This window comes from Lipophrys pholis (genome assembly GCF_963383615.2).
Source record: "Lipophrys pholis genome assembly, chromosome: 9".
NCBI lineage: Eukaryota > Metazoa > Chordata > Actinopteri > Blenniiformes > Blenniidae > Lipophrys > Lipophrys pholis.
In genome coordinates, this window is record NC_137639.1 from 26,788,870 (window position 1) to 26,803,949 (window position 15,080).

At 40.6% G+C, this 15,080-nt stretch overlaps 1 protein-coding gene across 1 annotated transcript in view; it reads left to right on the forward strand.

The window, feature by feature from the left end:
- Window positions 1-1,233: 1,233 nt before the first annotated feature.
- The window catches only part of crppa (CDP-L-ribitol pyrophosphorylase A), a 53,732-nt gene continuing 39,885 nt past the window's right edge, over window positions 1,234-15,080 (forward strand). The window contains exons 1-5 of the mRNA XM_080470681.1: window positions 1,234-1,595; window positions 2,565-2,859; window positions 7,316-7,465; window positions 11,626-11,730; window positions 13,161-13,206. Of these exons, the coding sequence (XP_080326807.1) occupies window positions 1,342-1,595; window positions 2,565-2,859; window positions 7,316-7,465; window positions 11,626-11,730; window positions 13,161-13,206 (850 nt within the window). The 5' untranslated portion in view covers window positions 1,234-1,341. The remainder of the gene's footprint in view (window positions 1,596-2,564; window positions 2,860-7,315; window positions 7,466-11,625; window positions 11,731-13,160; window positions 13,207-15,080) is intronic.

The window sequence follows — 15,080 nt, forward strand, 5'->3', positions numbered from 1 at the left end:
GTTGCTCGTACAGTGTTGCATCTCCAGTTGCATCTACGATTGTACCAATACTTTGTGGTTTTACTATATGCAGTTAAAATACACACAGAAATGTATGTTCAGCAAGAAGAAGAAACAAGCTTTTGGTGTAGCGCTCATTCTGAGAGATATAATTTCACACAACTATTTGCAGTATAAGCATCTTCAAATTTCCTGAGAGTTTGGATCCATGCCTCCTAGTGGCAGCTGCACTTTTATCAAGCTGTTGGTTTTCATGTCAGTGTTACAGGAAGACTCACAACTTACCACTTCAAAAGAAAATTTTAAACGGGAAGCAGACTTTGCAGGTATGAAATCACTTGAAATAAATTATGCTGCCAATTATTTCTCACCATTTGCTAATATTTTTGAATCTGTAAAGTATCACTTTCAAATATACATATGCATAATATTCATTTATGGAGGGCAAGAGGAACTAAAGCACAAACTATAACAATGTGATGATGAGTATTATTTCGGGCACACTGTATAAGTCACAACATGTTAACGCTCTGCTTCACAGTGAGAAGGTCATGGGTTCAAATTACCACCAGGGCCTTTCTGTGTGGAGTTTGCACGTTCCCCCTGAGTTTCTTTTCCGGCACTAAGGTTCCTTTCCAGAGCCAAAAAAACATGCATGTGAGGTTGATTGGTGACCCTAAATTGCCCTTAGGTGGGAAGAGTGTGTGTAGTTGTTTGTCTCTCTGTGGTTGTCCAGCAACCCTGAACATGATAAAGTGGTATAGAAGATGGATGTAGGGATGGAAATCACAACATGTTTTCATAAATCATATTTACATATATGCATACACACATAATTATAAACACAATATCTCTATTATGTACATACCGCTATAGTTTATATAAACTCACTCAAAACTATGAAAGAAACGAAGCTTAACTAAAAGGTCGATGGAAAAGAAAATTAAAGTACAGTCCATTTATAGTAAACAACATAGGAGGGATTGAGGATGAACATAGAATTTAAAAATTCAACTATAGATATGTAAAAATTACCATAAATATTTACAGCAGATAAAAATCCAAAATCATTTAAAAAAAAAAAAAAATCATAAAATGAATCAGGGAATGTAGTTTTGTTGAGGATTTAATGATGAATCATTGAAGTTGTATTGACTTTATATCAGGACCAAACTAAGCTCTCTCATTATGAAAGTATTCACCGGATGTACTTCATCGTGATTTTATAACTTCACAGTTTCCTCCAAACATCCCTACACGTTGCCGCGGTCCTCCCCGCCCATCTAGCGGGAATGGATCTCTCGTTGTCGGGGAGCCCTGCTCCGTTACCCCGCTGAACTGATGGAGCTCAGTCCCATCAAGGTGCTGCAGGGTGACGAGCGCGAACCGGACAGGCCCGCTCAGCCTGGGGTTTTCCCAAGCCGCGAGGCCGGGATGAGCGCACAGCAGCCCGCAGAGCGCTGCGTGGATTTCCCGGTGTCTGTGGTCCTTCCTGCCGGCGGCACCGGAGAGAGGACCGGACTGCAGACACCGAAACAGTTCTGCTCGTTTCTGGGCAGGCCGCTCATAAGCTACACTATCCAGGCTTTTGAGAGGTAGGAAAACATTAAAAAGTGAAATCAGATGGAGTTAGTGTTTGTAAACTGAAGGAAAACTGAATCGCTCCACTCCAGGGCCGCACTAACGCTCTTGAGCGGCCCCTGGGCAGAAAGCTGCCGTTAGGCCCCTCCACTGCACATCCAGGGGACTCAATATGAAGTTTCTTCATGAATATAAAGTGTAATTAAAATCTCTATAATGTAAAATCCTTATCCCTTAAAGTTGAGTCATTTTGAAGAACATACATGAATGTTTTGAACCGCTGATTATATTAAAAACACAACATGAAAGAGACAACATGAATTATTTAAAGAAGTTGAATCTTTATTGTAAGAAAACGAAAGTGAACTTTTTGTCACAGTTTACAGTTTGTATTTAGAATAGTATTTGCTAATTTACTTTGCCAAATTTGAAAATTTTCAGACAAAAAACATACTGTGTGGCTAAAATATATGCAAAATTCCCACTGCATGTTATAAAGTGTATAATTATACTTGTGGCAAATAAAGTCCCTGGTTCCCTTTCCATGTAAATGGGTAAAATGAAATTTTTTGAAAACACTGTCTCTGTATAGAAAGTGGAAAGTTTTAGATTTTTTCACATTTTGCCTCCACACAGTTAAAAAAAATGTTTTTTAAATATTTTCAAAAATTTGATTTGTATTTCGTAACAAAGCATTTAAATGAACCAACTGTGTCCAAAAAGTTTGGAAACACACCGGTGGATGTGTCTTTAGCTGTTCAGATTAGAAAAAAAAGGTGAAATTGCATGCTGTGAATGCTTATGTTGTATTTTCGCAAGTTAAAAATAGATTCCAAGTCTTAGTTTAAAATAAATGGGAAAAAAACCCCACAATACGACAAAAACACAACACATTTCAAAGAGTCTTACTTAAAGATCACTTTTAAAAAATTAGTGTCCTTCCTCACAAATCCCTCAGAGAGCTCCTCTTTGTGTTCTTGCAGAGTGTCGTGGATCCAGAGCATCATGGTCGTTGTTGCCAAAGAAAACATGGACCTGATGATGGACATTGTGCAGCGCTTCCAGCACAGGAAAGTTCGAGTGGTGCCAGGCGGCTCGACGCGTCACAGGTCGATATGCAACGGAGTGCTGGCTCTGGGCGAGGAAGAGGAGGAGGAGGAGGAGGAGGACAGGTCTTCAGCTGGCAGGCCGAAGGTGGTCATCATCCATGATGCAGTGAGGCCTTTTGTGGAGGAGGACTTTCTGCACAAGATAGCAATAGCTGCCAAGGAACAAGGGGTCAGTACAATAAGAAGCTAATTTAATAATAAAAAATAAATATCTAAAAAAAAAGCATATTTGGACGGAAGGCAAACTTTTGCAAACTAAATCCATCTAACAAGTTCCATCTGCAGCTTTTCCTCAACAGTTTTTTTTTTGTTTAGATCGGATAATTTAGATGAGGAGGAATTTAAAACAACGGAGTCATACTATTTATCAATATTTTTATTTTACTAATCATTCAAGCATTTTTCCGAACAAAAACACCAAACGCTCTCTGGCTGCAGTTTCATCTGCAACTATTCATCATTCTCACCATCCATCAGTTAACATCTCAAGTTATAGTTTAGTCCATAAAGCTTTTCAAATGGATGTCTTTGAAGCACTTTCCATTAAAAATGGGCCAAAGTGAGGCCAATTGTTTTATTTTTTTCAGAAATGTACCAGAGAAACACAGCTACCTGTTTCTCCTCTGCTCGTCTGGCACGTTGCCTGCTTTTAAAACGTATTGGAGCTGTTTTACTCGTACTCCCTCTGGATCACAGTGCATTTTCCTAAATCTGAATCTTTTACTGGCGGAATCATTTACTTGGTCGTTTTTTTTTTTTTTTTTTTTTATCCTCCATTTTTCACATCTCCTTTTCTGCTTTTAACCCAGCGTTGATCTTTGCCTTTGGCACGGAGCTAATCATTGCATCGTCTGTCTGCATGAAGAGAAGCGCTTGAATCGTACTGAACTTACCCAATCCTCATGACAGCAGTGTGAAAGATTTCTGTCCATAAGGAACATATTAGCGTGTATTCTCAGTAATTGTGATGGAAACGCTCTAATGAGGAAGCTTAAATCACATTGTGCACTCCCAGCCCTCCCAAATCTTCCCCAAAGTGATAGTGGAGAAGTTAAACACTTGATTGCTTAGTCTTTGTCACATTACATTACTGACTGAGATCAACAGGGAACTTGTGAAGCTTGTTGGAATCCTAGATTTTGTAATACCCGATAAGTCTTTATATGCACATAAACAGCTACTGTTGCTACACTATTGGGTTTTGATGCATCTTCTATTGCGTTAATTAATCTTCATGACACTTCCAACACATTCATTTTAGAAATAAGTGTGTGTTTTGATAAAGTTATTCATAGCTTTACCTTCTTACGCTCCATTTACAGGATGTTTCAAGTGAAAATTGATCATTTTTGCGTTTTTTGTTTCAGAACAAATTTGCGTTTCGAAAACGAAGTCCGTTTCTATAGAAGCGACAGAAACGATGAAAACAGTGTAGTTTTCATGTTGGGCCTGTAGTGGGTGCTGTTGGTTGTTTTTGTAATAAAAGAGAGAACAGTGCGCTATAAACATTAACAATGGCGAGAACACGGACCTTTATATGGACTGACTAGGTTGAATTGTTATTCCTGGTGACTCTTGAATATAAAACGACCAAGTCCCGGGAGAATCTGAACTGGGAGTCGTGACACTCTGGAGGCAAACATTGTTGTTATTGTCCATTTAGTCCTGCATGTATAGCAAAAAATCTATTTACGACAGCCTCGGTGTGCATTAGCAGTGGCAGCGATTCTGAAAAGTTTGCATTTTGCACAGAGACTAAATGTTTTCCATTTTCAATTTTTCAATATTGTGGTGTAAAAACAGGGTGTTGAATGAATTAATCCGACTGGAAAAAGGCTTTCCTTGGTAGTTAGAGGTCAGCTTCCTTTTCCTTTATGATAGTCTCTCTTGGTGCTGCTGAGTGTGATTCTAATGTTTTCATCAATTATTACCTTCAAGAAATAATTTCCTTGAATCCAAACTATAGAGCATCTTCCTCAAACTATCTAATGGAGCTTTAACTGCACCTAATTACTAAATGCATCATTGTCATACACACTTCAGTGATACAGCTGGATACATCTCATATAGTGTGTCAAAACAAAGCAGTCCACAAGTTACTTGTTAACTTGTAAAATCCCTACTTTTAAAAAGTTACAAGTGACTCAAATGTAGGACATATTTCTGTGACTCAGTTGTTAACATTAACATTAGCTGCAATCATAGACCAGAATTCTTTCACTTGCCATGTTGTGATTGTGACGCTGAACAGTCCAAACAAATGGAAACGTGGCCATTAGTCACTGCAAGTGTTCACTTTGCAGGCCTTCCATTGTTTGGTGTTCAAACCTCGAGCAAATGTCACAACATGGAAAAAACGCAGTCGCTTCGGAGGGCAGGAACTGTCTAGTTCCAGGAGACAAGCTGCTCAGGGAGCCACCCTTAATCCCCCAACAAATAGAGGAAACAAACCCCAGGAAGCCACACTTGGAAAAGCCCAGCGAAGCTAAATTAAATCTCGACTGTGGCTCGTACTTTGGTGGTTTGTGTGCTTTAGAAACCCAGAGAAGGTCAGTTTGGAGAACAGTATAAACAAATCCAAGGCAGCTGGACTCCAGTTGCTCACCTGGTGTGAAAGACAGGGTTCTAACTTTTATATATGTGTCCAGTGGTAGGTCTCTCACAGAGCGGCATAAACATAAACAAACTGAAACACTGAACTACAGCAAAGTGAAGTTTTCCAGAACTAACAAGTTTAGTGGCTCTCACCTTTAAATCGTAGTTGTGTAGCAGCATTAATCTTCCTCTGGGTTGTTATGAGACTGACAGCCCCATCGCTCCTAAACATGGTGTTTATGTCCGCAGTGAGAGACGGAAAACATTTGAGCTCAACCCGAGGTTACATCGATGAAGAAACACACAGATTGGTTTCATATTGATTCATGGTTCAGGTTGACGTGCTGAGAGAGAAGCTTTGTTGCAGGTCGCACAGGTAGTGGAAGCAGCCCAATGACACATTCCCGACATTTCTGTTGTGTTTCCGAGACTGTGTTTGCACGCTCCGCGATGGGAGTCCACAGCAGGCGGCCTGGTCTTCGTTACCCTGCCAGGGTCCGCGCTCATGACAGAAAAACCTGTCTCCAATGAAAAACAACCGATTTATTTAGATTCGAACAAGCAGTACACGTGTTTGCTTTTCTTTCGTTTAGCTTCGCCCACACACGATCGGCGGCCGCCAGCTCCTGGAAGCCTTCTTCAGTCGTGCGGCAGTGGGATGAAAATATTATCTCAGAATTGTTGATTGTTTTACATTTCCAGCAGAGGAAGTACTGGCAGTGCTCGCTCCAGCTGTGCCGGTCAAGGCGGGTTTATTGTCACGGCGTTACGCTCAGCTGCCCACTCAACGTACGATGAAATATTTGTGCTCTCGCTGAAATTTACAGGTTTGGCTAAACAGTTATCAGGACTAACAAGGTTATGTGATTTATCATCGTGAACATCCTTTAACACCAAAATACAACGATCTTACCCTTTGATTTCACCATTATCACCAATCAGCGAAGAGGAGCGGGACATTTTTGTCCTCCTCATGTGAATCGATTTCATTTTGAATGGACAAGTGGAGTAAGAACTGCTTGTTACGCTTCCATCATGGTTAAACTCAGCATATTTTAGGATATCCAAGGTTTAGTTTAATCTGAAAAGGAAGAAATGCAAAAAGATTTACCTATGTTCTTGTGTTATAACATAACTTCACGTTCATTGGTTTCCACATTTATTAGCAACGCTAAAGTGCAGAGAAATAAGCGTCATCCTAAAAAAGGTTTTGCTGTAAAATAACTGGTTTTCCTGCGCAAGTAATGTCTGTTGACTGGCCATAAAAGGAAAAACGGTGTGTGGATTCCTCTCGGTATCTGTGGAGTGACAGCTGATCTCGTAAGCCCTGATCTTACTGCAGAACTGATGTGGATGCTTGGATGTAGTTGTGTGTTTGACTACATGCAGACATGAACCACAGGTGGAAGGTATAATGCGAGGCGGCTTGTGACAGCAACAACTTACTTTATTGTGTTTGGATAAAAGGAAATCAAAAAGTTCAATAAAAGGGAAGTATGTGTGGATTATGGGTTAAAGAGGCCAACACATTGATCGTGACTCGCTACAGGATGCACAAAATAAACATCCGAGGTAACTGTTTTGGTCTGTTTGCTGTGTCGAACCTCTACGTGACCTAAAGCTGTTGTATGCACACAAACATTCTGTACGGAGTCCCATGTCGATCCTTGTGGATCGGTCCAGATGAGAAAATTTACCTTGCACGGAGTCATACGGGCCTTTGCAAATCCCCGGATCAAGAAACCATAAATTGGCTACAAGAAGGAGTTTTCTGCTGTCACAGTCTAACTTGGCTAAAAATACCAAGAACATCAAAACTGTATGCGTCTTTCTGCAAATCAAACTGTGAGCAAACTGAAATGGTTGTATATGTACAGTATCTGTCACATTGTGATCTGTTTAAAGCTGGTTTGAGAATAACTCCACTATTCATACAGTCTTATCTCGCTCTACAATTTTTTCCTAAACATGATTCATATTCCCAGATGAAAATCTTGCCTTTATGACACATAACTTGTTTTTGTGTGCAGGCAGCTGGAGCTATCCGACCTCTTGTTTCCACAGTGATAGCCACCACATCGGAGGGCTACCTGGATCACTCTCTGGAGCGAGCCAAGTTCCGAGCCAGCGAGATGCCGCAGGGATTCACATATGAAGTCATCTCTCAGGCCTATCAGAGGGTAGGGCCTGCACTTTAATTCACCTTTAAGGCCCTGTTTGACAACGTGTGAAGTGAAAACGCATCATTTTTATAATTTTTGTTTCAGAAAAAAAAAAATCCTGAAAACAATGTAGTTTGCCTGTAAGGCCACTAGTGGGTGCTGTTGGTTGTTTTTTTGTGATGAAACCAAAGACACGCACACAGAACAATATGCGATAAACATTAACAATGGACAGATAATCATTTTTGATTACTATTACAGTTACTCTCAACATTAAAGGTGCAAATTCGCAGGACAGTATGGCGTCATGTCACTTGCAGCATTTTCAAGCATTTTCAGAAAGTTTCCCCCGTTTCCACGAAGACGGAGTCAGAGACTGAGTTGGAGCGTTTTCGGAACGTTCCACCTTGAGAGCTGTTTTCAGTGGCTCCGAGCGGCGTTGTCATGTTGTAAACGGACACCCAAAAAGCAACGAAAGCTTTGTGTTGATATAATATGGATGTGAATGCAGGGATAATAACACTTCTGATTGTTTTCATGGGTTTGAAAATCAGCATGCATGAGACTGACAACATGATGCATGTCACTTTCCTCACCTCTATGTCATATAAAATATATTTCCTCTCTACAAAATGGTTTAAAGATCTAAGGTGAATTGATTCATGAATTTGGTGACCTGTCACGTCTCTTCCCCAGAGATTTGTCATTTCACATCTACACTCTTAAAATGGTCACAACAAGTCCTGCAGGTGTGTGCTGCTCGTTCCCAGTGCCAAATACTTGCTATGTGACTCTCTGAGATTTTATAAAATGATGGCAGAGATTTATGCCGTTAAAACTATAAAGGGCTTTATGATTCTCCGACATCATAATAGGTTTTCTCAGGCTTTCACCGTTCTGATGTGCCAGTACCTGCAGGGTTGTGGCACCGGCGCTGTTACCTTCCCTTGGCCTCTGCCGCGTCTGGGAAAGCAATGACATGTTAATATATTCTGCCACACTCGAGACGATTAGTCTGTGGAACAAAAGTGAACAAAAGCTCAGTTGGAAAAAACGTCGGAGGAGTACTGAAATTACATGGCACATTTAGGTGGACTCAGATTAATAGCCTCAGCAGTTGAGAGCGTTTTAATATGTGTACCTGAAAAATGGAAAGAATTTTCCTCTGACGCAAGCCGCAAATGTGCAAATTTGTCTGGGGAAAGCAGGGTCTTATTACTAAAATGTGGCAGATCATTGCAGAACTTCCATTTTATTTATTTGTGTGCCGGTTTTCTACAGTTATTTTTGTTCTTGGCACACATCTCTCGGACCGCTTCGAGAGTCCTGTTAGCTTTGGCCTTCTGAGATAAATGAGCTCACTTTTGTGCCGCGGCGTCGTGACCGATCGAGTTGCTAAAAGACAAACTGGGGAGGTCGCCGGAGATGGAGGCGGTCGATTAAGAGCATGTCCCCCCCCCCCCGCCACCCTCCTCCTTTTCAGCCTTTCAAAAGAAGGGAAAGTGTAAGGTGTCTGTCATGTTAAGACTGTAGGACATGCTCATGAAAAATCTCTGAGAGCTACACATTTGTAGCCTGACGTGCATTGAGGGTAGAAGAACTTAGGGCGGAAAAGACAAAAGGGAGGACACTTTATCCAGTCCCCACTGAGGGCTTTTGTACCAGGAGAAAATGCCAAAGGTTAAATTACGTCAAGATCCTGAGCGCATTTCTCCTGTAATTTCTTTCTTCAATACCCTGGTCTCCAGAATGAAAGAGCCCTCTCCTTTATACCTCAATAAAATATTACCCAGGTATAATCTCAGGTAGCCTGAGTTCATCTTTGTGGTCCAGACAAGAGTTAGTTCATCGCCTCAATCCAAACTTCCATGTGATCTGGAGGAATGGCACTTTCCCAGCAGGAGCTGACTCGCAGAGGTCAGGAAGTGTTTGAACTTTGTGGCTGTATCTTTTTGGTTATCTTTAATTTCAACACAAATATCTGCCTCGTCGTTTCTTCGTGAAGTCAATCGGCATCAACTTGAAGTTCCACAACTTCATGAAAACAGTGTTAAATACAGATTTGGTATTTTTGCTCTCAAAGTTATCATTCAGAGTGTCGGTAAAAGTGAAGGTGCAGGAGGCCCCATTTACATGACAGTGTTTCAGGTGAAATCTTATCGTTTATCCTTATTTTTTTTGTTTTCATGTTTACACGGCAGCGTTTTGAAAACGATGTCCGTTTTCACGGAAACGGCAGAAAACCATGACACCATGTAGTCAGCATGCCAGGCCACAAGTTAGCGCTATTGGTTGTTTTCGTAATGAATCCACACAAACATGCGTGCAGAGAAGAATGTGCTATAAACATTAACAATGGGAGTACACAGACAAACAACCAAGTTGGGTCGTTATTGCGGCGACTGTCAACTATAAACCTACCAAGTCCCAGAGGAATATGGACTGGGAGTCGTGACACTCTGGAGCCAAATATTGTCGTTATTGTACACATCTACGTACTACATGTGCAGAACAACACGCTACTACGATTGTAATGTACATACACAAAAGTAGCATTTTCAAAAGGTGAAAAGATGAATGATTTTTTTGTAATTCTAACAATTAGATTGATAGTTTAAAAAAAAAAAAACTGACCTCAGAATCTAGAGCCACATAATGCCTTATTGCTCTAACTTTTAAGGAATTTATTTTATTTTTCCTATTAAAATTGTTTTTAACTTTTCAAACACGCGTACTGGTCTACATAACCGTTCCTTACCTGACCAGTACCAATGATAAAATGATTGCTCGTCCCCTCAGGAGATTACAGATAAAGACTTATCCGGAAAAACTTTTTTTTTTTTGCAGAATAATGTGAGAAAATGTCTGCAGAACCCTGTGACACCAGTACCGCACCTTCTATATCTTAACTGAAGAAGATAAAAACGTTAAAGGGCCAACAGTCTATCGCCAAAGAAAACAGCATCTTGGTGAAAAATGTGGTGATGGCAGCTCCACGTTACGAGCCTCCACTATGTAAACAGTGTCACCGGTCTCAAGTATGGACGGAAAAATATAAAAGGCTCAAGATAAGGAGAAGGATTTTATATATATTTTTTGAAGTGTCTGCAGAAAGTTTAAGTTTCACTTCACAAAGCCAAATGATCTGAGGAGTGAGTGGACAGAAGGAACGGCCTGGGAAAAGAGGCGAGAGTGAACATAGCAGGTCAGGTTACAGTTCATGTCCTCGCTGCCGTGAAGTTTGACTGGTTGTGGTTTTCAGGTGGTCCACATAAAGGTTGTAGTGACTCCCATCGTCGTCGTGTTGACAAATCTTCTCCCTCCGGTGAATGAAAACACATTAGAGGAAATTTTTTTTATGACTCATGAAAGGAGCACAACAATCTCCTAATTGCAGATTGTGGGGGACATTTAGAGAGTACATGCATTCTTGACATTCCTCAGCGGATGAACTTTTTCCGCCATGGACCCTCCTTTAAACGCTTCTCACAGCCAAGTTCTTTCTTTTCTGCCAGTAATGTGCTGCAAAACTATTAAGAGAATGGAAAGTGATTAATCAAGGCTTGGAGTGTTTCTTGTGAGCATTTTTTATTATTGCTTAATTTAACAGAAACCTCCTGCCTGACCATCTTGGATTTGCTTCATATTTTACATGAAAAATTTCAATGCAATTACTGGAAGCGCAAAATGTTTAGCGTGTGTATTTCATAGTTTTTTAAGATTGAAATGCTTTAAAGATGTGAAGGCTTGTTGAAAGTTGTTTAAAACACAAATTGTTTCATACTTTGGCTTTAGATCACAAAGAGAATTGTGATGTATTAAAATCAGGAGGGTATATTGTATTTCTCAGCTATATTGTCATAGTAAATTCACAAAATAGATAGATGGAGTGTTGAACCAAGGTTTATTGTTCAAAGCATTAAAACGGTGTTAGTTTCTTTTTCCTTACTAATGTTTCCTACAAACCATTATGAGTTCTTATTTTACTCTCTGTTGCAAACTGCAGCATGAAGCTTGAAGGACTTTGCTGAGTACACATACTGTATGTCATTAAGAAAACTTTTCATCTGTAAATGAAGCATCCAGGAGATCTGTCATTGCAGTTGAAGGACACGGACCATAATAATGTCACTTATCGTGATCGACACCCGCTTCTGTCTGTTGTGTCTCCTCTCCAGTGCACCGAGTCAGACTTCCAGTTTGGCACCGAGTGTCTCCATCTGGCTTTGCAGTATTGTGGCACCAACGCCAAACTGATCGAGGGGCCGCCAACGCTGTGGAAGGTGAGCCCGCCAGGGGACCGATTAGAGTTAGGGATTACTGAGTTGGTGACATTCTGGCTTCTGCTGCTGTTTTGCACCCGTCACTGATTTATCATCTGGGCACCTAGAACGTGCTCTGGATGAAAACGTGAGAGGTGCCTGCAGCAGATGATTCAATTCAATTAGACTTTAATTGTAATTGTATAGCACCAAATACAACACTGTCGTTTCAAGATTTCGCGCCACTTTTTCGTCATTGTAATCATGATTATATAATTAATTAATTAATTATAATAGATATGATTATTATAATTGTTCCACAAGTAATAATTTCCAGATTTTCTACATAGACCTCACGTTATCTCGACATGAAGATAGTTTCTAATTCATCTTCTAAAGTCCTCCACTCTATTCAAATGTAGGCAGATTTATTTTGTAGGAATCAAAGCTTTGGAAATTACTGATAGCCAAGATCTCTCAGTAATTTTAAGAGCGATTTGGAAAAGCTCCTTCAACATCCTTTGTCCAATAAATCCGCTATCTCGGTCCGGTCTCTCTCGCTTTTTCTCTCTAGCAGTCCCTTTACTCATGTTGTCTGTCCAGCTCATGAGCAGTGAGAAATCTCAGCATCTTCATCCTGCCACCTCCTGCTCCGCCGCCTGTCTTTTATATAGTGCTGCTGTCTCCACAACAAACATCCCAGCAGGTCCCACATCTGTTTTGTAAACCTTCCCTTTGATTCCTGCTGCTTTCGTTCTGTCACACATCAGCTCTGACACTTGGCTCAACTCACTCCAACATGCCGGTACTCCGTCCTACACCTCTTCTGTGGTTCTTTTGAGTAGTTTGATGCACTGTGCAAAAGCAGTGTGGCGTTTAAGATTGTGTAATCAGACATGTCTGTTGGCTTTCGAAAACTGCTGTCTTGCTCCTCGATCAAGAAACTTAAAAACCCGTATCCCCCATCACCTTGACCACTTTAGAATGACTTTATTGACTTATCTGTAGCCATGTGAGCGTGACACCCCGCGTGTTCACATCCAGTAGTTTTGGAACCGCGACGATCCAATCTGTTTGTGCAGCATTTGGTTTAGAGAAAAAATAATAATAATCTGAACAACTGGTGAATGAATTGCCATGAAATACAGATACTGTTTGTTCTGTGATTTAAGGTTTCTCTTGCAAAGCCATAAGGTTCACTTGTGTAATTTAGATGAATGTACAAAAGTACAGCTTTTGTGTTGTCAGTGAATTTAATAAACATTTAAAAGTTACTCAAGTCAGCACAAATGCTCATTAGTGAAATTCACAAGACAGTTGAGCTATTAATAAAACAAAAAAATTCATGTGTCATAAAAGTAACACCACTCACATGGATCTGACAAAAAGTAATACAGTTTTCTTAATTGGCGTCAGGTAATAGTATAAATTTGAAATATTTTGTCCTCCAGGTGACCTACAAACGGGATTTGGCTGCTGCGGAGTCCATTATCAAAGGTGAGTTCCCGTTACTGTATTGTCTTTATTAAACATCCTGTATGTGAAGCACATAAGAGAAGACGGATGACTTTTTAATGGTCGTACATTATAACGTATGTATGCAGACATGTATATGTGAATGGCTGCTCCCTGTAAGTGACTCAGACAGGTTAAATGGTCAGAAATGTGCCACACAAGAGTGTTTTGTCTCTTTTTGTGTGGTCCAGAGTTGGAAGTGAATAGACGACTGGAGCCCATCACTGTTCTGAGAGGGGAAAATTCTTTGTAGCTTTGTTCAGCCTGGTATGAATAGCATGGGTTTAAACAGTCTGAACGCTATGGAGAGCAAGTCAGGACAAGGGAGCCTATCACAATCAGAGAAATGGAAATAAACACAGCCCGATATTTCACGCTGCCGGCACCTGGACCAACAAGTACCTGTTTGATGATGACATCGGGTGCACCGTGGTTATTCCCCGAACCTCCGTAGTGAATGAATTCATTGTTGGATTGTCAGAAAAGATGTGCGAGAAAGTTCTCAGATCTGTCACTTTGAGAAACTGTCAACTGTTTCAGTGTGTGTGTGTGTGTGTGTGTGTGTGTGTGTGTGTGTGTGTGTGTGTGTGTGTGTGTGTGTGTGTGTGTGTATTTCTATGTAGATGCATAGACACACACTGGAGAACAGCCGACGAGAATCACCTCTAATATGAGGCGGACATGTAGGAGCGTTAATGTCTTCTGACAGCTGCGAAGGAAGAGATTGTGTGTTGTTTTTCCATAAACTTTGATATTTACGATGGATGTTTCTAATTCAGGGGGTTTCAAAATTTTGGGAGGCTGAGCCCCCTCTTCACCGTGAGCTTTAAAAACCATAAATCCATGTTCTATACCGCTTTATAAGGTTGCAAGGTTCGAGAGCCAATCCTAGTTGTCTATGAATGAAGAGGTTAAGGCACAATACACCCTGGACAGGCCACCAGTCCATTGCAGAGCAAACACAGGGAGACAGACAGCCACACACACTCACACACACAGGCAATTTAGAAAATGAAATAGAATAGTGCAATAAAGTCTGAATGTGTGAGCTCAGTTTCATGGAGGACAGATGACCAGAGGACCCGAGTGTTTGGAAGAGTGTGTCAGTCTCCTGGAGTTCAGTGCAATGTGAAGATTTGTACATATTTTTATAGGTATGTGGGTAGGTGGAGCATATAGGATTGCACACGTGTTAAAAATATCACATGTCTGATATGAATTAATAAAAAAAAAATAATAATTATGTGGTGATAGTGCTGATCGCCTCCCCCCACCAAGAAACTCTGCTGTTTAAACAGTTAATGGTGTGAATGTGTGCCGTTTTATCAGCAACACTGTCTCAGTGTAACGGCAGGCTTTTCCATTAATGAGCGAGATATTAACCTTGGCCGATAGCCTGTCCTAACGAGACCAGAAATGTTCTGAGATTTATGACTTCTTGTTCATTTTTCACATACTATAATCCGGTGATTGATATGTTATCATGGCTAAAGCTCAACCCTGAACATAGTGTACCACGTTTAGTTTGTACAAGTCGGAATAAAATATGGCTTGAATTTTTGAAGAGTTTGCCCTTGATGACCTGCTTTGACTTGGATTCATGACCTTACGCAGACGGTCTTGCTCATTCACCCACAGAATAGAATAGAATGGAAACTGTATTGTCATGGTCACCAGTACAGTGAGATTAAAAAGTACCAACCCATCCATGCATCATGAATTTCAATAAATGTACAAATAAAAACTGATGATCTGTCAGCTGTGGGGTTTGAACTTGTGAACCTCTAATCCCAATCTGGCTTCATTAATCTCTGGACCACCTGAATTCTTCTACACAATAACTAAGTATTCAAACT